This window comes from Schistocerca gregaria, chromosome 1 (genome assembly GCF_023897955.1).
Source record: "Schistocerca gregaria isolate iqSchGreg1 chromosome 1, iqSchGreg1.2, whole genome shotgun sequence".
NCBI classification, from domain to species: Eukaryota; Metazoa; Arthropoda; class Insecta; order Orthoptera; family Acrididae; genus Schistocerca; species Schistocerca gregaria.
In genome coordinates this window covers 843,709,265-843,733,716 of record NC_064920.1, presented here as the reverse complement: position 1 = coordinate 843,733,716, position 24,452 = coordinate 843,709,265, and the positions used below count along the sequence as shown (strand labels likewise).

Below are 24,452 nucleotides of genomic sequence, written 5' to 3'. Positions count from 1 at the left end.
CTTTCATTGGTCACCAGATTGTGAAGTAGATTTTTGTTTTTTTTAACTAAAAGATTTATGTTGGCTATGAAATAAAGTAGTGCATCTAGAGGGAAAGGACAAGGAACCATTGTCTGTCATGCCTGTAGTTCAATGGAAATGAAGCTCATGGCTGTAAGAAATCACAATGAGTTGCTCAAAATATAAACCTGCCATGGAGGATTTTGTAAGTCAGCAACTTCAAGGTGGAATCACAAAGCTCCGATTGGTACATGTTGTCATCATGCCCAAAAAATTGCCAGATGGCATCAAAGCATATTGATTCTGTCACAACTACACTACTTAAATCAGGAAACAATATCAGACATCTACCTGGTGCCAAATATAACAAAAACCTTAGAGAATCTGGGTCAGTGTTGTTATTTGACAACTAGGGATGCACAAAGTAGATTCAATCATTTACAGATAGTGCCCGAAGATTGTCCAAAGACAATATTCTCAACTGTGAGGAGTAAAACTGAAGCAATGTGTAGTCTATTTAGATGATATAATTTGTTCCCAAAAATATATATAAAAGCATATAATGCATTTACTCAATGTTTTTTTATTGTCTATGTGCAGCATGCTTCACTTTAACCTGGAAAATGACGTTCTGTTTTATAAGATGTCCATTATGTGGACACTAATCATTCAAAATCAAGACTGTGCTGGTTGAAAAACTTGTTGACACAATACAAAACTTTCTGACACCCATTGCAATAACAAAATTGCAGTTGTATGTAGCCTCAGCAGTTCTTACCAAAAATTTGTTCTAGAATCCTCTAAAATTGCAAAACCCCTCACAGAGTTCTTCAGGTAAGGGATGAAATTTCATTGGTCACCAGATTCTGAAACATCTTTTCTTTTGACTAAAAGATTTACTAATGTACAGTACAATACTTGCCTTTCCAGATTACCAGAGACGGTTTATACTGTTCTGTGACTCCACAATTTTTTTCAGGAAGGGGACGGACAGGAACGTCTCTAGCACATGCATCTCGACAGCTTAATAGGGCAGAAAAGAATTATTCAGTAACTGAGAAATAAATGCTGGCGTTAATATTTTGAATAACTTATTTCTGATGTTTGCCCATATATGGCCAAAATCTTATAACAATAACTGAACATGAAGCACTCAAATGGTTATGATGACTTAAAGATCCAACTAGTAAGTTACCTACATGTGTATTGCAATGTGGTGAGTCTAACTTTCAAGTAATACATTGTTTAGGACAATTGCATACAAATGCAGACAGTCATGTGCGAGTGTACACCTGTCCTTTTTTTCCCCTAAGGGAAGTCTTTCCGCTCCCGGGATTGGAATGACTCCTTACCCTCTCCCTTAAAACCCACACCCTTTCATTTTTCCCTCTCCTTCCTTCCTTCCCGACGAAGCAACTGCCAGTTGCGAAAGCTCGTAATTTTGTGTGTGTGTTTGTGTGTTTTGTTCATGTGCCTGTCTGCCGGCGCTTTCCCGCTTGGTAAGTCTTGGAATCTTTATTTTTAATATATTTTTCCCATGTGGAAGTTTCTTTCTGTTTTATTTACACAGTCATGTGCTAATGTAGACAAGAATGAATAACAGGATGCACAAAGCAGCTGTTCATCAGATAGCTGCAATTCAACATGGACATTGACTATTGTACAGGAAAATGAGATTTGAGCTTTGTGTAGTACTACCAGAGAAATTATGAATTAAGATATTGAAACAGGGCCATGATTTGATACTAACAGGACACACTAGTTGTGGTGCAAAGTTATTGATGGGTAACCCACAGACAACACATCAATAGATACATAAAAAATTGTATTCCATGTTCACAAAGGGCAGAGCTCAGCCACCAAAGGATTATGTTACAATGATTACCCAAGGCAGATAAACCATTTCAAATTATTGGGATGTATATTCTGTGGCTCTTTTTGCAAACATCAGGATGAAACCACTATGTATTGATAGTAATTCACCATTTTTCACATTTCATTTCTTTTATTACCATACCAAACCAGCAAGCTGAAGAGGTATCATATGAAATGGTGAACCATTTGAAATGCCTGAAATAATAATAACTGAACCAGGAACAAGTTGTGTCTGACTTAATGAAGCCATTATGCTGGTTACTGAACTTAAGTAATTTTGGACCAGTGACTTACATCCACAAGCAGTCAAACAGAGAGGGTTCATTGGGCAATTCCAAAGAAGTTAAGTTGCTACATTAACTTGTTGCATAATAATAGGGGTACTCTACTTGTATACATCATGAGAGTATATAATTCAAAAATCCACAAGGGCACAGGTTGTTTGTATGATATTTTTTTGGTCAGAAGATGGCTTTCCCTTTTCAGTTTTGTAAGTCTCACCCAGGATATCATATTTTGTCAGTAAAAAATTTCTCTCAAAGGTTAAAAACTATTTGGTGATAGATGAAGATGATGAACACCAGAACTCTGGAATTACACTCCTGGAAATTGAAATAAGAACACTGTGAATTCATTGTCCCAGGAAGGGGAAACTTTATTGACACATTCCTGGGGTCAGATACATCACATGATCACACTAACAGAACCACAGGCACATAGACACAGGCAACAGAGCATGCACAATGTCGGCACTAGTACAGTGTATATCCACCTTTCGCAGCAATGCAGGCTGCTATATTCCCATGGAGACGATCGTAGAGATGCTGGATGTAGTCCTGTGGAACGGCTTGCCATGCCATTTCCACCTGGCGCCTCAGTTGGACCAGCGTTCATGCTGGACGTGCAGACCGCGTGAGACGACACTTCATCCAGTCCCAAACATGCTCAATGGGGAACAGATCCGGAGATCCTGCTGGCCAGGGTAGTTGACTTACACCTTCTAGAGCACGTTGGGTGGCACGGGATACATGCAGACGTGCATTGTCCTGTTGGAACAGCAAGTTCCCTTGCCGGTCTAGGAATGGTAGAACGATGGGTTCGATGACGGTTTGGATGTACCGTGCACTATTCAGTGTCCCCTCGACGATCACCAGAGGTGTACGGCCAGTGTAGGAGATCGCTCCCCACACCATGATGCCGGGTGTTGGCCCTGTGTGCCTCGGTCGTATGCAGTCCTGATTGTGGCACTCACCTACACGGCGCCAAACACGCATACGACCATCATTGGCACCAAGGCAGAAGCGACTCTCATTGCTGAAGACGACACGTCTCCATTCGTCCCTCCAATCACGCCTGTCGCGACACCACTGTAGGCGGGCTGCACGATGTTGGGGCGTGACCGGAAGACGGCCTAACGGTGTGCGGGACCGTAGCCCAGCTTCATGGAGATGGTTGCGAATGGTCCTCGCCGATACCCCAAGAGCAACAGTGTCCCTAATTTGCTGGGAAGTGGCAGTGTGGTCCCCTACGGCACTGCATAGGATCCTACGGTCTTGGCGTGCATCCGTGCATCACTGCGGTCCGGTCCCAGGTCGACGGACACGTGCACCTTCCGCTGACAACATCGATGTACTGTGGAGACCTCACGCCCCACGTGTTGAGCAATTCGGTGGTACGTCCACCCGGCCTCCCGCATGCCCACTATATGCCCTCGCTCAAAGTCCGTCAACTGCACATACGGTTCACGTCCACGCTGTTGTGGCATGCTACCAGTGTCAAAGACTGCGATGGAGCTCCATATGCCATGGCAAACTGGCTGACACTGACGGCGGCGGTGCACAAATGCTGCGCAGCTAGCGCCATTCGACGGCTAACACCGCGGTTCCTGGTGTGTCCGCTGTGCCGTGCGTGTGATCATTGCTTGTACAGCCCTCTCGCAGTGTCCAGAGCAAGTATGGTGGGTCTGACACACCGGTGTCAATGTGTTCTTTTTTCCATTTCCAGGAGTGTATCAACAGAACTCATATTAAGGAAGCAGTTTTATCTAAGGTATCACATATTTCAATGGGCTATAATGTGTACTCATATGTATCAAAAGGGAAAACTAAGAAATTTGTGACACGCTGTCATGATTCTCAACTTCCATCTCACCCCATGACAATGCACATTAATCAAATTCACAGTTTCAATTGAACAATAAAGGTGCTTCCTCCACTGTCCAAAGCATATTCAGAAGAGGAGCAGGGAGAATCTGGGGAAAAGGAAAAGGAGGGAAAGGCTAGGCAAGAAAAACAAGATAGTTCTGTAGATACTGCAATACATCATTAAGCACTTGGATGATGAGTAGATGTAATAAAGTAACAGGATTTCATCTTCCTGTATGGAAAATGGTTCTACCCCAGCAGAAGTAGTTCCAGTGCCAAGCATCAGAATCAGGCTGAAAGGGAAAGAGAACACATGAAGTCTCATCATAATGCGTCATACACTCTTGCATGGAGATGGAAGCTGCCTAAAAATGCTGAGTCATTAGTGGAGCCTAAGATTAGATTCCTATATCTGAGCACTAGAGAATGGAATTCAGAGGTTGGCAAATTATAGCTCATAATTAATAACCAAATGAGGTTCGGCAATACTCAGATGACTATCTGTTGCTGCCATCAGTATTTGCATGACTACAGGCACAGCTACATCAGGCTTCAGGTTGGTCTCACAAGTGTGACAAAAAAGAGGTTGGATTGATGCAGATGGTTGAATTTTGAAAACAGTTTCCAGAATGGCCAATGAAGAGTTCCTAGAAACCCTTTATAATGCATTACAAGTGCAGGAGGATGTAACCCAGGAACAGTGGATATGCACAATAACCAGATCACCAAGCTGGATAAAATGTAATAAACAATGCCAGACAGCTGCCGGCTTTGGCTACAATGTTTATGTTCCACATTCAGGCAACAGTCAATACACCTAATCACATCTGGGCATATTCTTAACTTGCAGCAATTGTAGATTTCAGTGTTACACTTTCTTGCATACCCTGTGGCATGGAACATTTGTACAGTTGAAAGTACATGAAATACGGAACTGTCATTATCCGTATTTATTATAAGCAAGGTCAACAAAGTCACGTGCAGCGAATATAACTGGAAGATAGGGGCTTATAACCAATGGTATTCAGTGTGGTGTATCCAGACCAGACTTCAGACTACCCACCACCATGACAGGATCCACCTCCTTGGATATAATACTCACATTGATTTACATACCCAATCTATACCTTGAAATTAAATCTACAGAAAACCTGATCTTCATAAATAATTCATTAGACCCAACCATCCTCATGTCCCTAGATCGAATGATAGACACAGGCATGGTCAAGTGTCGATGAAACATCTTTTAGAGCATGTAAAAAACTACTGCAATGAACATCAACAGTGATTAATAATTAGAGGATCCTCATCCTCAGCTAGCTGTATGATTTTTCAAGTAGTAGAACAATGGAAAATCCAGGACAATGTAATAATAAAAGGACAGTTGCTACTCACCATATACCAGAGATGCTGAGTTTCAGATAGGCTCAACAAAAATACTGTCAGAAAGTGAGCTTTTGGCCAACAAGGCCTTCATCAAAAACAGACAACATGCACACACACACACACACACACACACACACACACACACACACACATACACACACACACACAACTCACACACACATGGCTACAGTCTCTGGCAGCTGAAGCCAGACTGCGAGCTGCAGTGCATGATGCAACAAGCAGCCAGGTGATGGAGATAAGGAGGAGCAGCAACTGTCCTTTTCATAAAACTGTTACACTCCATCCTGGATTCTCCATTGTTTGATTTTGCCTGACAGTTGTCTTCCAATCTGTAACACAGTACTGCTTTCCTTTGTTATTAATTTCTAATGCATTACTATACTCAGTGTTCACCCTCCTTTCTCTTCTTTCCTGTGTTTCTCATGTCACCTTACAAAGAACACTACACACTCTACTTATGAGCCACACTGCATCAACTGTCTCAACCGCACACAACAGATGGCTATAAGATCATGCAGATTGTTGGTGCAGCATCTCATGTCCCGTATTACTCCCACCAGTATCATTAATCCTATACCTTCAGATTGATCACTCTTCCTCATTTTGGTGATAAGAATCTCAGTAAATTAGCTTACTATGCCTACTTTCATTCACTGCTTTCGTATGGCATCATATTCTGGGGTAATTCATCGTTGAGTAGAAAAGTATTCATTGCACAAAAACGTGTAATCAGAATAATTGCTGGAGCCCACCCACAGTCATCCTGCAGACATCTATTTAAGGATCTAGGGATCCTCACAGTAACCTCACAGTATATATATTCCCTTATGAAATTTGTTGATAATAATCCAACCCAATTCAAAAGTAATAGCAGTGTGCATACCTATAACACCAGGAGAAAGGATGATCTTCACTATGCAGGGTTAAATCTGACTTTGGCACAGAAAGGGGTAAATTATGCTGCCACAAAAGTCTTTGGGCACCTACCAAACAGCATCAAAAGCCTGACAGATAGCCAACTAACATTTAAAAATAAATTAAAAGAATTTCTAGATGACAACTCCTTCTACTCATTGGCTGAATTTTTAGATATAAAGTAAGTAAAAAAAAAAAAAAAAAAAAAAAAAAAAAAAAAAAAAAAAAAAACTTAATCATTAGTGTCATGCAATATTTTGTGTAATGTAATTTCTTGTACAGACATCTTTTATTAACCTGACACGTTCCACATCATTACGAAGTGTCGTATTCATGATCTATGGAACAAGTATTAATCTAATCTAATCTAATCTCTCCTGTATTTTTGCATGTTACTTCACATACCTTTCTGTGTCACATGAACTTGTATCTCTCCCTACCAACCTGGTCTCACCTCTACTCCTTCTTTTCTCTGTTCCAGTTCGCACCTAAGAACTTCACATGATCTAGTCACATATTCCATCCTCCTTCTTCACACTTATCCTCTCACAGAATTGTAATGCACATTACAATCTTTTTCTTTATTTTTTTATTTGATCTCACTGTGTTTTAACACCAATTTCACTTGGTTTTTGCCTTTCATTGTCGTCCTACTCCCTTGGATTTAATTTTGTTCCCCTTCACTTCATCCATTTAATTTTTATCATGTTTTTTTCCCACATGTTCTGGGTGTAGTTTTCAATCTTATTTTTGTATGTAATTCTATGTTATGTTGTATTTTTTATGTGTTTTCATCTTTCACCACAGATCCTTTCTCCTTCCATCTGCATCAATACGGAAATGTTTCCTTATCACTAGCCAGAAACCAGTCCCACGTACTGTTCCTGTGTTGTTGCTTGGCTCATGGAATCTCCACAAATTGACTACCTCTACAACGACCTCCAAACCTTCCCCACGTCCCCTCATAGCTGACAAACACTGTCTTGCAGACCTACTACATTCACCCCACCCTCAAAAACTCCCTCCCACCACCAAACAAAATGCAGAACCTAAAAAGACCCAAAACACAATCATGAACATATCCCTCAAAACCCTTAGCCTTACAGAAGTATCAGTCCTTTCCAAAGGTCTCACCCATTGGTCCACTCCCAAATTTAATCATGCAGGACTTTTTAAAGACATTCTCTCCTTCTACAGGTCCCTACAGCGTAAACACTCCTTCACCACCAACCCTACCAATCAGACACCTCCAAAGACCAATGATGAATCCTGCCTGACTCAGTTCACTCCTCCATCCAAGAACAATCCACCCCCACAGTCCCCAAATCATCCCCTGTTAACATCCCAGAATTTCTTAAAGTCAAACCTTGCCTCACAATCATTCCTGAAACCCCTCAGCATGCAAAGTAGCCTTACATGTGCAGAAATAATCAGAATCCACTACCTAAAATCTTATCCTAACCTTATAATACTATCTGCTAACAAAAATTCAACCACTGTTGTTTTGAACCACAAGGATTACCTGACAGAAGGACTCCACCAGCTGTCAGATTCTTGCACCTCTTGCACCACTTGCACCTCTTGCACCACTCCCCACCCCCTACCTTCTACATGTTTCTTACGGTCTGTAAACACAAGAACCCAGGAAGCACCATTGTTCCCCAGTTAATGTGTGCTGCTGCCCCCCCCCCCCACCCCCCCAAGAAAATTTCTGCTCTCAGAAACCAACACCTTCAGCCTATTACCTGGAAACTACTCTCCTACATGAAAGATACCAACTATTTCCTCCACTGAATCTCCACAGTTCCTGTTCCTTTACCACATGGTGCCCTGCTCATCACTGCTGATTCCATTTCACTTTACACTAACATCCCTAGTTCCCATGGCATTAACACTATTGAACATTACCCTTCCAAACATCCAATGAATTCCAAACCAACAACCTCCTCCCTAGTTGCCATGACCATCTATATCCTCACCCACAATTACTACTCATTTGAAGGCATTAGCTACAAAGAAATCTGATTTATGGATATGGGCAATTACATGGCACCACCCTATGCTGACCTATTCATGGGACATCTAGAGGAATCCTTCCTAAACCCCCACAATAACAAATCCCTCACATAGTTGAGATTCATCGATGACGTTTTTGTAATCTGGATTGAGGATGAAGACATCCTATCCAAATGCCTCCATAACATCAACACTTTCTCCTCTGTTCACTTCATCTGGTCCTACTCAAACAATCAAACCAACTTCCTCAATGTTGAACTCTATCTCAAAGATGGCTTCATCAGTATCTCTGTCCATACCAAATCTACCATCCACCAGCAAATACATCCATTTTGAAGGCTTCCATCCATTCCATACCAAGAAGTCCCTTCCATACAGCCAACTACAGTTGCAACGAGGTAGGCAACGAAAGTAGGAGACGAATACTGGCAGAAGTAAAGCTGTGAGTACCGAACGTGAGTCGTGCCTCGGTAGCTCAGTTGGTAGAGCACTTGCCCGCGAAAGGCAAAGGTCCCGAGTTCGAGTCTCGGTCGGGCACACAGTTTTAATCTGCCAGGAAGTTTCATATCAGCGCACACTCCACTGCAGAGTGAAAATCTCATTCTGGGAACTACAGTTGCATCTGTAGTGACGAGCAGACCCACTTGAAATATACCGAGGGTCTCACGGAAGCCTTCACAGACTGTAATTACCATCCAAGCCTTGCACAGAAACAGGTCTCCTATAATTTATCTTTCCAATCACCACGCACATTGTGATGAAGCAAGCTGGGATAATTTTAATTCCCCTCTTGTTTTGCCACCAGTTTCCTTAAATTTGTTTTGTTACTTTTAACTATTTACCATTAGCATACATGAATATAATCTGCATTTTCATTTAAAGGACATAACACCAGATCTGATTTTGTGCTCAGTTTTATGTATGTAATTGATTTTTTAATTTATTTTACTGTTTGCAGTTAGTATCTTTCATTATAGGGTGAAATTGGTAATTGTTTAATAACTTAAATTCTATTGTTGATGTATAAACAAATATATATTCTGTAATAATTGTAAACATTTGGAAGACGAAGTACTAGTAATCGTAAAGTATCTACTTAGCTCTATTCAAAAATATGTTACCAGCTCTGAATTAATTCCAGACTAATTAACAGTTTTGTCAAAAGCGTTGTTTGCTTAACTATATTTGTTAATTTCATGATTTAAACAAATAATTCAGCCTAAACATCATAGTAGAAGAAACTGTTAAAAAGACACAATTTTTAAATGTATTCAGTTAATTGATTGAGTTAAGTTTTAATTGTAATTTCTGTAACCTCAACTTTAAACAATGTGTAGTTTCAGCACCTATTATTGTGATGATATATAAGGTCCCAATTTTTGGTCACAAGACATCCACAGCCGTGTTTCTGATAAGTAACATGTACTGGTTAGAACAACAACAATGCTTCAAATTAATAGTGGAATAAGCATTAAACAATTAGGCAGTGTGTAAAAACAGTGACAGTGTCTGCTCCATACGTACCTGATTATTCTTTAAGAACTGTGAACTTTGTGGATAGGTTATACTGCTCGTAGATGTTCAGCAAGAAATTATTGTAGCAGTATGTGGAATTTTGCCTGCTAATTATTAATGAGGCTTATCGAAGGTTATATACACTACTGGCCATTAAAATTGCTACCCACGAAGATGATGTGCTATAGACATGAAATTTAACCGACAAGAAGAAGGTGCTGTGATATGCAAATGATTAACTTTTCAGAGCATTCACACAAGGTTGGCACTGGTGGCAACATGAAGAATGTTTCCAACCGATTTCTCATACACAAACAGCAGTTGACCAGCGTTGAAACGTTGTTGTGATGCCTCGTGTAAGGAGGAAAAATGCATACCATCACGTTTCTGATTTTGATAAAGGTCGGATTGTAGCCTGTCATGATTGTGGTTTATCGTATCTCGACATTGCTGCTCGTGTTGGTTGAGATCCACTGACTGTTAGCAGAATATGGAATTGGTGGGTTCAGGAGGGTAATACAGAATGCCATGCTGGATCCCAACGGCCTCTCATCACTAGCAGTCAAGATGACAGGCATCTTATCCGCATGGCTGTAATGGATGGTGCAGCCATGTCTTGATCCCTGAGTCAACAGATGAGGATATTTGCAAGACAACAACCATCTGAATGAGCAGTTCGATGACATTTGCAGCAGCATGGACTAGCAGCTCAGAGACCATGGCTGTGGTTACCCTTGACGCTGCATTACAGACAGGAGCACCTGCAGTGGTGTACTCAACGACGAACCTGGGTGCGTGAATGGCAAAATGTAATTTTTTTGGATGAATCCAGGTTCTTTTTACAGCATCATGACAGTCACATCTGTGTTTGGTGACATTGCGGTGAACGCACATTGCAATCATGTATTCATCGTCGCCATACTGGCGTATCACTCGGAGTGATGTTAGAGGGTGCCATTTGTTGCATGTGTCTACCACCTCTTGTTCGCATTGATGGCACTTTGAACAGTGGATGTTACATTTCAGATGTGTTACAACCTGTGGCTCTACTCTTCATTCGATCTCTATGAAACCCTACATTTCAGCAGGATAATGAACGACCGCATGTTGCAGGTCCTGTATGGGCCTTTCTGGATACAGAAAATGTTCAACTGCTGCCCTGGCCAGCACATTCTCCAGATCTCTCACCAATTGAAAACGTCTGGTCAATGGTGGCCAAGCAACTAGCTCATCACAATACACCAGTCACTACTCTTGATGAACTATGGTATTGTGTTGAAGCTGCATGGATAGCTGTACCTGTACATGCCTTACAAGCTCTGTTTGACTCAATGTCCAGGCGCACCAAGGCCGTTATTATGGCCAGAGGTGGTTATTCTGGGTACTGATTTCTCAGGCTCTATGCACCCAAACTGCATGAAAATGTAATCACATGTCAGTTGCAGTATAATATATTTGTCCAATGAATACCTGTTTATCATCTGCATTTCTTCTTGGTGTACAATTTTAATGGCCAGTAGTGTAATAGTGCACTGGCCATATAAATGTGTAATATTGGGGGTTGTGGACAGTGAAATTAAAGTACTATGAAACACAACTGTATACCTGTCAGCTACATACTTTGCAGTAGTCAGTGTCTGAATCCACAACCCATTTTGTCAGCCAGTGTAGCAACACATTACACCAAGGAAATAAAGCAGGAGGGACCGCCACAACTTCCTGAAGTCCCACTGTCGAGCCACAGAGGGGCATTTCCATCATGACTCAGTACCACCCAGGACAGAAGCAACTAATAACATTTCCACCAGGGTATCAACTACCTCTTGTCATGCATGCATTTAAATGAGAAATATTCTACCTGCCATCCTTCTCACCCCTCCCACAATGATATTCTGTGACTCACCGAACCTACACAATATTCTTATCCATCCCTACACAACCCCTGCTCCCAAACCATCATCTCATGGATCATACCCCAGCAACAGACCTAGATGCAAGACCTGTCCCATACATCCTTCCACCACCACCTACTCCAGTCTGCTCACAAAAATCACTTATCCCATCAAAGGCAGAGATACCTGTGAAACCATTACTATGATTTACAAGCTAAGCTGCAGCCACTGCACTGCATTCTATGTGGGCATGACCACCAACAAGATGTCTGTCTGCATGAATAGCAATCAACAAACTGTGATCAAAAAACAGCTTGACCAACCCATTGCCGGGCACACTGCCCAACACATAATTTTTAATTTCCATGAGTGCCTCATAGCCTGTGCTATCTGGATTCTTCCTGCTTGCACCCACTTTTCTGTACTGTGCTGGTGGGAACACAGCCCACAATATATCCTACAGTTCCATTACTCTCATGGCCTCAACCTTTGTTAGTCATTGTCCTTACCCATCTAGTCCCTTTCCTGTTGTCATTCCAGTACTACACAGCCCTCTATATTCCACCAACACACCATCATCAGACTTTTTACTTCTCTCTTTTTCCAATACTCCCCCCTCCCCCCTCTCCCCATGCACACTGTCTAACCTGCAGAATCCATACCATCTCTCCACTTCATCCCTGTATGCTCCTGCAAGCAGCACTTGTATGTCCCCTACCTTGGTATACTTACCCTTCACCCCCCTAGCCTCCTCCTTACCTGCCACCATCCAGTTGCCTCTCCCATCACAGGCTACTGCTCACAATCTGGCTTCAGCTGCCAGAGACTGTGGTCATATGCATGTGAGTTGAAGTTTTGTGAGTGTGTGTGTGCATGTCATCTATTTTTGATGAAGGTCTTGTTGTCTGGAAGCTCACTTTCTGACAGTCTTTTTGTTGTGCCTATCTGTGACTCAGCACCTCCAGTACATGGTGAGTAGCAACTATCCTTTTCATAATATTTTTTTTTCCTGCAGTAAGAAGTATATACTACAAATTCAAGAGAAAAGTAGCCCAAAGTCCAAAACTACCAAACTTCAGTCTATGTGTTCAATCTGGTCACAATGGCATGAACCACAAGCAATTTTGACAATGGGAAAAGTTACTCATGAACAATGAGCTCTGTGTCAAGCTAAGTGCTAGTGGAGTTGGACATTTAATTTAAATAGCATAAAAAAAGAGTGATAGTCAGAGTGGAGGTGTAAATATGGCATGTAAATAATTGTAAATATACCCGTGCTTGTATTTCAGAAAAATTTTAGTGCAATTCTCTTTGCAATTCTCTTTGAAGAAGGGAGGAAGGGCAAAGAGAAAAATTATAAACAAGACTGAGAACCAGCAGTGCAGTGCTAGGACAGAGACCACAGCTGAGTTGGGCACTGGTTGGCAGACTACATAGTCAGCAACTTAGCAGCCATGTCAAAGATGACTATATCAGCATCACTGTCCATATCAAACCCACCAACCACCAGCAATACCTTCACTTTGACGGATGCCACCCATTCCATACCAAGAAGTCACTTCCATACATCCTTCCTACCTGTGGCTGCCACATCTGTGTTGAAGAGCAGTCTCTCTCGAGATATCCTGAGGGTCTCACTGAGATCTTTACAGATCTTAATTACCCTCCCAACCTTGCAAAAAAGAGATCTCCATTGCCTTATCTTTCCAGTCATCCAACACCTCCCAAAGCCCCACCGTCCAGCCTCAGAGGGGCATTCCTCTTGTGACTCAGTACCACCCAGGACTGGAGCAACAGAATTACATTCTCCACTAGGATTTCGACTACCTCTCATCATGCCCTGAAATTAGAAATGCCCTGCCCACTATCCTTCCTAATCCTCCCACTGTGGTATTCTGCTGCCCATTGAACCAACACAATATCTTCGTGCATCCCTACGCGAGCCTTGCTCCCAACCCTTTGCCTTATGATTCATATCCATGTAATAGACCTAGAAGCAAGACCTGTCCCATGCATCTTTCCACCACCACCTAGTCCAGTCCTGTCACAATCACCTTTCTCATCAAAGGCAGGGCTACCTGTGAAACCAATCATGTGATGTACAAAGTAAGCTGCAACCACTGTGTTGCATTCTATGTGGGCATGACAACCAAGAAGCTATCTGTCTGCAAGAATGGCCATTGACAAATTGTGGCCAAGAAACAACTGGACCACCCTTTTGCTGAGCACGCCGCCTAACATGACGTCGATCATTTCAGTGACTGCTTCACAGCTTGTGTCATCTGAATCCTTCTCACCAACACCAGATTTTCTCAATTGTGCAGGTGGGAACCCTCCCTGCAATATATCCTCTGTTCCCATAATCCTCCTGGTCCCAACCTCCATTAGTCTTTGTCCTTACTTATCTAGTCCCATCTCTACTTTTCTAGTTCCTTCGCTGTTCCCAGTCCAGCACTGCACAGCCCTCTATTCCACCAATGCACCCAGTCCTTTTACCTCCATCCTTTACTGCTAACCACCCTTCCCCCCCTCTTCCCCACCCACCATGTAACCTCCTGACTTCACCTAGCTGTGCCACTCTCCACCTCATCCCTGCACACTCCCAGCAGCACTTTACTGTCCCTCACCCTTACCGTGCTAACCCTCCCCAGCCTTTTCTTCCTTACACCTACCCGGTTGCCTCTGCCATAATGCTCTGCTGCTCACAGCCTGTCTCCAACTGCCACACACTGTGGTCATGTGTGTGTGAGCTGGGTTTGTGTGCATTTGTGCATGTTAAGCTAATTGTGTGACAGTCCTTTTGTAGTGCCTTTATGTGACTCAGCATCTCCACTGTATGGAGAGAAGCACCTATCCTTTTCATTATATTGTTACATTCCATCCTGGATTTTCCATTGCTTGTTCTTTATATAGTTTTAATATGTTCACCCTTTTGAATGAAACTTTATGTTTGGCATAAAAACCCATGCATTCTTTCTGAAATGAATTCCTTGCATTCAAATCAGACCAGATATCTATTGCTTATCACATTCTTACATGAAATATGTCATTGCATCCTACAGCAGAGCACATAACATGATGATTAGGATGATGTGAAATTCACAGTAAAAGTAGCAAAACACAACATCAGGTAAGGCTCTAAATGCAAAATTGGAAGGTTATGAAAGGTATTACTGTAGAGAACAAGGTGTTATTTTTAGGAAATACAGTGCAAAATTGTGATTTAGTGTGTTTCAGTGCATGATGCACCAGCCTCACAGCAAACAGCGGACGAAGGCTGGCCAGCACGTTATGCAGGTGACACAGTTTAGCAACGAGCATTGGTATGTGCATACGTGCGCGGCAGCCTTCAGAATGCAGCATTAACAGAATTATGCAGGTGTGGGCCGCATGTGGTGTGGATGCGTTAGCCAGCTCATCAAGAACCTTCTAATAAATACGCCACCACGTAACCGGTGGATTCAGCAGCGGCCTGCACTATTCAAGGGCATCAGAGGTGGGCATCAGCATTTGGTTCGACCAATTGAGCATTTGATCACTATCTCATCATTGTCATCAGTGACGCTGTCCCTGAGGACCGGCCGGCGGTGGGCATTGCCTGCTGCTGCACCGGTGATTCCTGGCATTGTCACGAGCCGCCGCTTCTGTAGGAGGCTGGGTTGAGCCTCGTCCCACTAACCTCCTACCGCCTGCGCAGCCACTGACTAAGTGCGGCCTTGCATTCCCTGGACTGTGTGCATCAGCTCGTCTCCACCACGACACAAGCAGAAAATGTATTGGGAGAACCAACAATAACAAGGGAGATTGCTAAAAACAGCCACCTTCTTCTACCCAGCCACATCTTACAACCACGACCACACCACCCACTCCAGTCATCCCATGACATTATATACTGGTAACTATACATGCATAAACAAGTTTTGTAATTACTGTTTACAATGGTATTTTATAGCATGCATCTATAAGTTTAAAAAGAAATGTCCTGACTGACCAACTTATCATCACCCAGCCCAAACTGCTAGGATAGAAGCTTGAAATTTTGAGACATGTTGATCCTATGCTGTAGGCATTATTTAAGAAGGGATTTTTCAAAATTTCATCCCTAAGGGGGTGAAATACGGGATGAAACGTTTCTTGAAAAATAGCACTATTAAGGCAATTTTGAAGCTAGACCTGCAAAAACTGGTATTTGGTTTCTCAGTTAGAAATTTAAAAAATATGTGTTTCAGCAGTTTTGAAAATTTAGCCCCCATGGGGGTGAAGTAGTGGATGAATGTTTCTGTAAGAAATAAATCATTATTAAAGAGCTACTAACGTCTTTTTAAAGCAACAGCTGACAGACAGTTACGTCAAGACTTCCTCATCCATTGGCCTAAGCTACCACCCCTTTGCAAGGACCACCCACATACATGGTTTGCCTCAATTGGCCACGTCCTGCAGCTACATGGCGTTGCTGATGACAACTCAGAGTTCCTTTGCTTACTATGTCATCTCGAAGTTGAACTTAATACACCCTTACAGTAGACTTTCGTTATCACAGATGTGGATGAACCTGTGCTCAGGGTAGATTTTCTCTTAGTCCACACACTTTCACCTAACCTACAATGAGGTACACTAACCTTTAACTCGACAGACCATACCACCAGTTCAGATATCTCTTCCTTCTCATCTGAGAGCATCACTCTATTGTGTGAGCTAGCTGAGACCGCTGTTGCAGTCCTCTCTCTTAGGTCACACAACAATGAACTTCAGGACAGTAATGAAGCCCTCTGCTTACACATCACCACCATGCAAACCAGGCTCATGGATGCTCATAAGCAGGTTGCCCAGCTGTCACATACAGCCATGGCCCCAAACCCCGCACCACTTCCTCGCACCTGCCGCCAACGCCAGGTGACTTTTCTGCAGCCGGACAGAAGCTGTGCCCGTGACACTACCAAGTATCACACCAAGCTCCACGACAAGGACTACCAGTGGATCACTGCCACTGCTGCTGACCTGCCGGCCTGGGACACACAAGTGTGTGCATTACAGGTTAGTCATACTGCATTGGGTGCAGGTTCATCATCCCCATCGATGTTTGTTGCCACCCATTCATTTGGTGTCCAAGAAAGATGACACTTTCCACCTCTGTGGTGCTGATTGGGTGCTTAACACCAGATCAATTCTAGATAACTATCCTGTACCAAATATTGAAGACTTTGCTTCCCTACTGCATGGGGCACAAATTTTCAGTGTAATCGACTGTCACAAGGCGTACCACCAACTGTCAATGGCACTGGAAGATGTTGAAAAATTCACTATCATCACCTCGTTTGGGTTGCTCAAGTAGTTGTTTATGCCATTCAGCATTAAAATTGCTGCACAGATGTACCAATGGTTCATTGACTTGTTGGTTGGAAAACTGGACTTTGCATATGCATAACTGGATTAGGAGTTAATTTTTTCTTCCTCCCTCAAGGAACATGAACTCCATTTAAATACAGTGTTACAACTATTACAAGAAACGGTGTCACAGTGAACAATGCTAAGTCACAAATCCACCGCACTAGTATCACTTTTCTGGGCCATGGGGTTTCTGCCAATGGCATTCGCCCCCTACCCAAACGGGTCAAGGCCATTAGTATGGTGCCTCTGCCCAAAGATTTTCAGGGCCTCTGCTCCTTCCTTGGAATGGTAAGTTACTACCATAAACACATCCCCGACACCACCAACATACAACCCCACGGACAGATGCTCTCACGGGAAAAAACACTTCAGAGTCTTGGACAGTCACATGGACTCCAGATATGCATCGCGCATTTGATAACCTAAAGTCAGCCTTACAGACAGCTATTACACCTGCTCACCCCATTCCTGATGCTCCCTTCTTGCTTACTACAGACACGAGTGATACAGCAGTGGAGGCAGTACTTCAGCAATCCGTGGGTTCTGTTGTACAGCTGCTCAGATTTTTCTCCCATACACTGTCCACTACCCAATGTAAATGGTCGACCTTCAACTGGGAACTATTTGCTATTTACACCACTACCAAATATTTCCAAGATAATATCAAAGGCATATGCCAGGCAAGGACTATTCCCTGAGATGTTTCCAGCATATGGACCTCATATGTCAGTTCATGAATGACATACGTTATGTCAGAGGGGCAGACAAAGTCATCACTGATTTTCTATCTCATGTGTCGGTTTTATCTTCACAACTGGACCTCAGTTAACTCCCTAAATTGCAAACACAGGATGCTGAACTTGCCGCATTGCATGCTGATGTTAAAACAGGACTCAAACTAGAGTTACGGGCACTTTCTGGCTTTTCATCACCCATCTGGTGCAACGTTTCAACAGGACGCTTACGTGTGATGATTCCTACATCTCTCCGCTGGGACATTTTTAATAGTATCCACGACTTGGCACACCCTGGCATATGTGCCACTGCACATCTGGTATCTGAACGTTTTGTTTGGCTAGGGGTGATAAAACAATGCTGCAGTTGGGTGCGAGTGTGTGTGGCTTGTCAGCATGCAAAAGTAGGACATCATGCACAGCCCCCCATGGGTATGTTTAATGTGGCAAAAAGAATATTCCAGCACATACACAATGATAGCATCGGGCTCTTACCTCCCTTGGGCCCCTTCTGTTACATACTGTCTGCCATTGACAGGTTTGCCCACTGGGAAGAGGTAATTCCTCTCACTACTATCACAGCTGACTCAGTGGTTTGAGCCCTTTTATTAATGTAGAACTCGGGCTTTGGCTGCTCAGTGACCAGAGCCGCCAGTTCAAGTCTGCCCTCTTCTGACAGGTTTGTGAACTGTGTGGGATGAAATGATTTAGGACTACAGCATACTACCCCCTGAGCAATGGGCTTGTCAAACGCTGGCACTGAATGCTGGCACCAAACACTTAAAGCTTCCCTGATGTGCCACAGAGGTGAGTAGACTGACACCTTATCATGGGTAATGTTAGGCATTCGGCAACGTACAAAGTGGACCTTGTCACATCCCTGGCAGAAGTACTGAAGGGAGAATCCCCCAACTCCCAGCAGAGCTAGTCGAGCCTGCACTTCCTCCAGATCAAATCTGTGATTCAACATTTGTTGGGTATGTTGAGGAGCTAATCACTAACATTCGCGTGCCCCCTCCTCGACTGCACTCACTCCCTCCCATATTTCTGCATAAGGACTTGGTGCAATGCACTCATGTCATGGTGCAAGATGACACCATCTGACCAGCACTCAGACCTCCATACTCGGGTCCACACAGAGTCATTTCGTGCACCAACACGTTCGAAGTGCTCATTAACAGTACACCTCAAATGGTATCTGTCTGCTGTCTCAAACCATTATGGTCTCTGGGAGAACTGCCTGATACCCCACCTAGTCCGTCTCCACCCCCTGCTACACCCGCCTCGCACGAGGCATCTACCGACGGTCGGCGATTGAGTGACACCCATTCCCGGACTTGTGACATTGCCCACACCCAGTCATGTGACAGTGCTACAGGTGCTCGTGACATTCCCCTACAGAGTGACATGTATGATGACTCCCCCTCCTACAGGCAGCCCCCTGCCTCTCCCCTGTTAGGATTTAGTGACGTATCAGGGGCCAGCCTCGGAGCGTGTGATGTCGCCGATGACAACTCGTGTGGAGATTCTGTCAACTCATAAATGGAAGTGGTAGTGAATGTCAACAAACATTTTATTTGCAGCTCTAAAGTGTTTTTTGTTATGCATCCAGATAATGTGTGTGTCTTCTATAAATGAGCCAGCTTCTCCAATGACAACTTAGCCCACATTAATCTTCTCTAGTCCGTCCCCATGCCTGTTGGTACTGACCCATCAACGGTAAAAGCCCTATGTACCACAACAGGCATTCAGATCCACTACCCTGGCTCCTCACAACTCACCGTCCCCCCCCCCCCCCCCAGATCCCTCGACTGCTGTACAAGGATTTTCCCAGTCAGGCAGGACCATCCGCCCCTAGTTGGCTCGAAGACTTCAGTTACTAATGTAATGTAATGTGATGTAAGGTATGGTTTTGGTTTAAAGACCCTCACCTCCCCCTTGGGTGTTTCCTTTACATGTATGCCTCAATATTATGTTTTCTTCTCCACACTCGTGGAGAAGGGGGGAGGGGGGGGGGTCTAATGTAGCGACTATCAACGAAGTACTGTAAAATATCTTTGTTTAGCAAGCTCTTTGTGAGGAGTCTGTGGCCACACACAAAATAGTACACACATGCACCGAGAATCAAGAATGTATAAACTGTTTATGTGTACTTCTCAGTAATAAAATAGTGCTTATTACATGTGGTAAAGTGTACATCACTGGATCCAGCAATCCAATTATTAATGAGCTACTAAATTATTTTTAAAGCTACATCTATGAAAACTGATATTCAACATCTTGTTTACTATTTCATTATGTAAGCATTTTCAAAACTAAATCTATGAAATTTGTATTTATATTCTTTATTAGAAGTAAAATTGTGTGTTTCACTCTTTTTGGAAATTCAACCCCTAATGAAGTGAAATCAGGTATGAAATTTTTTTAAGTAACTATTTAAATCAGATTTTCACTTCTGAGTTATGTATAAAGAAATAGAAACTTTCTATAGAAATAATATCACAAGAACACAAAAAGCATGACTGACAAAAAACCTTGGACTACAGCTATGTACATTCAGAGAGGAAAATGCTTCTATAACCTTCATTAGTGTGAAAGGTTTAGTAGCTGTTGCAATTTGTGAACAGCATAAAAATCCGATTAAGGAAAAAAATAAAAATTATTTGTAGAACATATAGTCTATGTGTGCAAAGCAGCAGGCACTAAGCTAGTTATTCACTATAAGGATGGTGAAATTGAGTTGATTTTAAGTATATTCATTGGAACTACTTGAAAAAAGAGATGTTAAATAAAACAAATGTAACTATAACTGAAAGGCTTTATGCTGTGGACAATCTTGCATCACAATCTGTTCACTGTTTTTTTAAACTCAAGAGAATGTGCCTCAGCCAACTAGAATTGTTCTGAAGAACCTTAAATGCTAAAAATAATCACATACCTCTTGAATCAGGTCAATCTCATGTGACTAGTTTCCTTGTGTATCTAACAACAATCATTTTTGTGTGTGTGGTTTTTTTTCAGAGACTTTTCTTTTGTACTTTGTATGTTGTACAGTTTTTATTCAACAAAGACTGGCCTTTAGATCTTGAAATGAATTTTATTGACGATTTTTGTAAAATTTTATTGTTTGAAATTGTGTAATTATGATGCCTTGTGGAAAACAAACATGTTGTGTTGTATAACTCCACCAACAATATTCTTATGCACATCAAATGAATAACTATTTACACACATGTACTTCATACACAGAGACACATGTGTGTTCTGTAAATGGAATATTGTATATTTTTATACATAAGCTTACAATATCTTGTGCTGCATTTGTTGTTTATATCTCTTGCATATTATAATAAATTTCTATGTTCACATTAAACTAAACTTACCCTCAAGAGACCAGAATTTACATATGTTCTGGAATGAAATTCCTGTTTTCTTCAGCTTAATGGAATGAACAGCAAAATCATATTCTCCTCTTCTCTGCACAGCAACACCTCCAAGATCTGTTATATAAGAGAAGCAGCAACTTCAAATTGATGGAACATAAAACTTTTCTATATCAGGGCAATAATATTTCTCAGTATGTGTTAATAAGTTATCAAATGAAATTATGATATTCTCAAATTGCAGTTATGTTTTTCTGGTGATATGTTTATTTCTTATCTTATTCTTCAAACGTATGGGAAAAAAAGCCGCTTTGGGAGCGTGCCTTCTGTTTTTCAGTGTAATGGCCCTTCATCATTATTTAAGTGTTTATTTTACATCTGTCAATTGATAATTCATAAGTAAATACCTTAAATTCCAGACAAGCACAAAGAAAAAACTGTTACACATGCACACACACACACACACACACACACACACACACACACACACAAACACACACACATACACACACACACACACACACACACACACACACACACACACACATGACCAATGTCTCCGACTGCTCCATTCAGACTACAACCTTTGCACTGAACAAAACCTGTGATCTGGATTGGAGCAGGAAAGGGGAAGGGATAGCAGGGTATGGGAGTGGTGGAGGGGGGGAGGGGGAGAAAATAGCACTGTCTGACAGAGCATGTGGGGCCTAGAAGGTGACAGGACAGTGCTACCATATACCAGGCAAAGCACCAGGAGGCTGAGGGTGAATGAGAGGGGACGGAGGCAGATGAGGAGTGGGAGAGAAAAGGAGCAGAGTGGGGAAGAGACTGGTGTGTACATTGGCAGAGGGCAGCACAGAATGAGGGTGAGGAGATGTGAATTGGGACAAGGTGACAGAACATAGGGGATAGAAACTGTTTGGTGGAGGATGTGGGAACAGCAGGCTATCACAGGTATAATTTTGGGAGTGCACAATGTGTTGTAAGGATTACTCCGATTTGCACAGTTAAAAAAAGCTGGTAGTGGAGGGGAGGGTTTAGATGTCTTTACCTTCCAAATTACATAGAACTTCTCTTACAGGGACCAGCATCTCTACAAAAAATAATATTGAGAGATGTGGTGTAGACACAGCCTGAGGCGTTGTGTCCAGAGTGCTCTACATTGGAGTGTGCATTGATATGAAACTGTGTGCCTGACCAAGACTCAAACCTGAAATGTGCAGCACACAGTTTTAATCTGCCATGAAGTTTCATATCAGTGCACACTCCACTGTAGAGGGAAAATTTCACTCTGGAAACATCCCCCAGGCTGTGGCTAAGTCATGTCTCTACAACAAACTTTCTTCCTGGAGTGCTAGTTTTGCAAGTTTCATGGAAGAACTTCTGTGAAGTTTTTAAGGTTGGAGATGAGAGTGGAAGTAAAGCTGTAAGGACAGCTCAGTTGGTTCAAGAAAGGCAAAGGTCCTAAGTTTGAGTCCTGGTCCTGCGCACAGGAAGTCTCATATTAGTACACATTCCACTACAGAATGAAAATTTCATTCTGGAAGCAGTGAAATGATTGCACAGAGCTGTATACGAGATGTCTATTTTCACAAGTGGCCAGGCCTCTGATGGGGTAGGTTGAGTCTGTGACAGGACTGGAATAGGAAGTGATGGGTTGGTGGATTGGGCAGGTCTTGCGCCTAGGTGTTCCACAGGTTGGGAGTTGTGCAAAGAAGGACTGAGGTATTTTAGATGTTGGATAGATGATGTAAAACCATTTTAGGATGGGTGGGAAGGAACTTTGGCAGCATGTCCTCATTTCAGGGAATGATGATAAATAAAGCACTGACAGAGTATGTGGTTCAGATGTTCCAGTACGAGGCAGTATTGGTAATAAAGGAGGCATTGTATTGTACCTGGTTCTTGGAGATGATGTGCAGATTGGCAGTATGTGGGGATACAGTACAGGAAATCTGTTTGTGGAATAAGTCTGGTTAGAGAGACTGTTTGTGAATGCCTTTGTGAAACTTCCAGCATAATGGGCAAGGCAGTTCTTATCACTGCCATCCCCAGTTGGCAGTGCTGCATGAAAGGGATTTTCTGGTTTGGAAGAGACGGCAACTGTCAAAATACAGGTACCATTTATGGTTGGTGAGTTTAATGTGGACAGACATGTGAACAGAACCATCAAAGAGGAAGACATAGCAATCTTTACAGATGAAACATTCATGGGATGTTAAGCATAAAATTTCTGCTGAGTGATGCCAGTTATGCATTGATATATATTTGTGTAATTACATTGATAATGTTACTTAAATTGCTGTATTGATTTTGTGTAAGTGCTTTATCTGTTTTATATCCATCACAAGAGACAATGAGGTGTTCAAACCAGCTATCGGCATCACTTGGATGATACTGCAGTGTGACCAGGGCCAGTGAGCACCTATGACGTTGGAACACATTGTTGTTTGATTAAAATAAAAATAACATGAAGTTAAAAAGTGAAACAATAGCAAATCCAGGATGGAACAATGACAATGTTATCAAAAGGGAAGTTGCTACTCTTTTAGCAGTTTTTTGTTGTGCCTATCTGCAACTAATCTCCAATATACAGTGGGTAGTAATCTGCCCTTTTCATAACATAAAAATGGTGTTACTGCTGTTGTGTCTGAGATAGTGAGCTTATTAATAAAAAGATGTTCTCCGTAAACAATTTTCATTCTGTGACTAGTAGTGATTAGAGATGGTTATGAAGAGAAGTAATGTGTAGATCTGAAGCACTGACCAGATATAATGGAAAAAAAATATTATTTAGTTTCAAAGATCTTTGAGAGTTAATTTTCACATGGTAGATGGACAGTTGGAAGTTTTAAGTGAAGATTGTTATACTGACATTTTACGGGAAATACAAATATTCTTAGGCATGTATTATTATGAGCATGAAGCATGAAACAATATCTCTGACTTTACTGGACTTTGCTATTGTGAAAAGTATGTAATTCATTATGTGGTTTTGGACATATGAGGGGATACCCAAAAACACCGGAATTATTTTTTAAAAACTATTTGTTTTCAAACTGTTCATGAAACAACTTATCCCCTCCAAAATACTCTAAGTTACAACTAATACATTTGTCCCACCAGTGCTTCCACTGTTCTGAACACTTTTTTGCAGTCATCTTTAGAAATGGCTGACAGCTC

General features: G+C 42.2%; 1 protein-coding gene and 1 non-coding gene across 4 annotated transcripts in view; one reads left to right on the top strand and one right to left on the bottom strand.

Annotated features, from left to right (window-relative positions):
* The window catches only part of LOC126272461 (uncharacterized), a 531,522-nt gene that overhangs the window by 315,024 nt on the left and 192,046 nt on the right, over positions 1 to 24,452 (bottom strand). For all 3 annotated transcript variants that reach the window (XM_049975341.1, XM_049975356.1, XM_049975349.1), the window contains exon 9: positions 21,270 to 21,386. In XM_049975341.1, coding sequence (XP_049831298.1) covers positions 21,270 to 21,386 — 117 coding nt within the window. The remainder of the gene's footprint in view (positions 1 to 21,269; positions 21,387 to 24,452) is intronic.
* Positions 8,822 to 8,896, top strand: Trnas-cga (transfer RNA serine (anticodon CGA)). Its single transcript has one exon. It is a non-coding gene; the product is annotated as a tRNA-Ser (tRNA).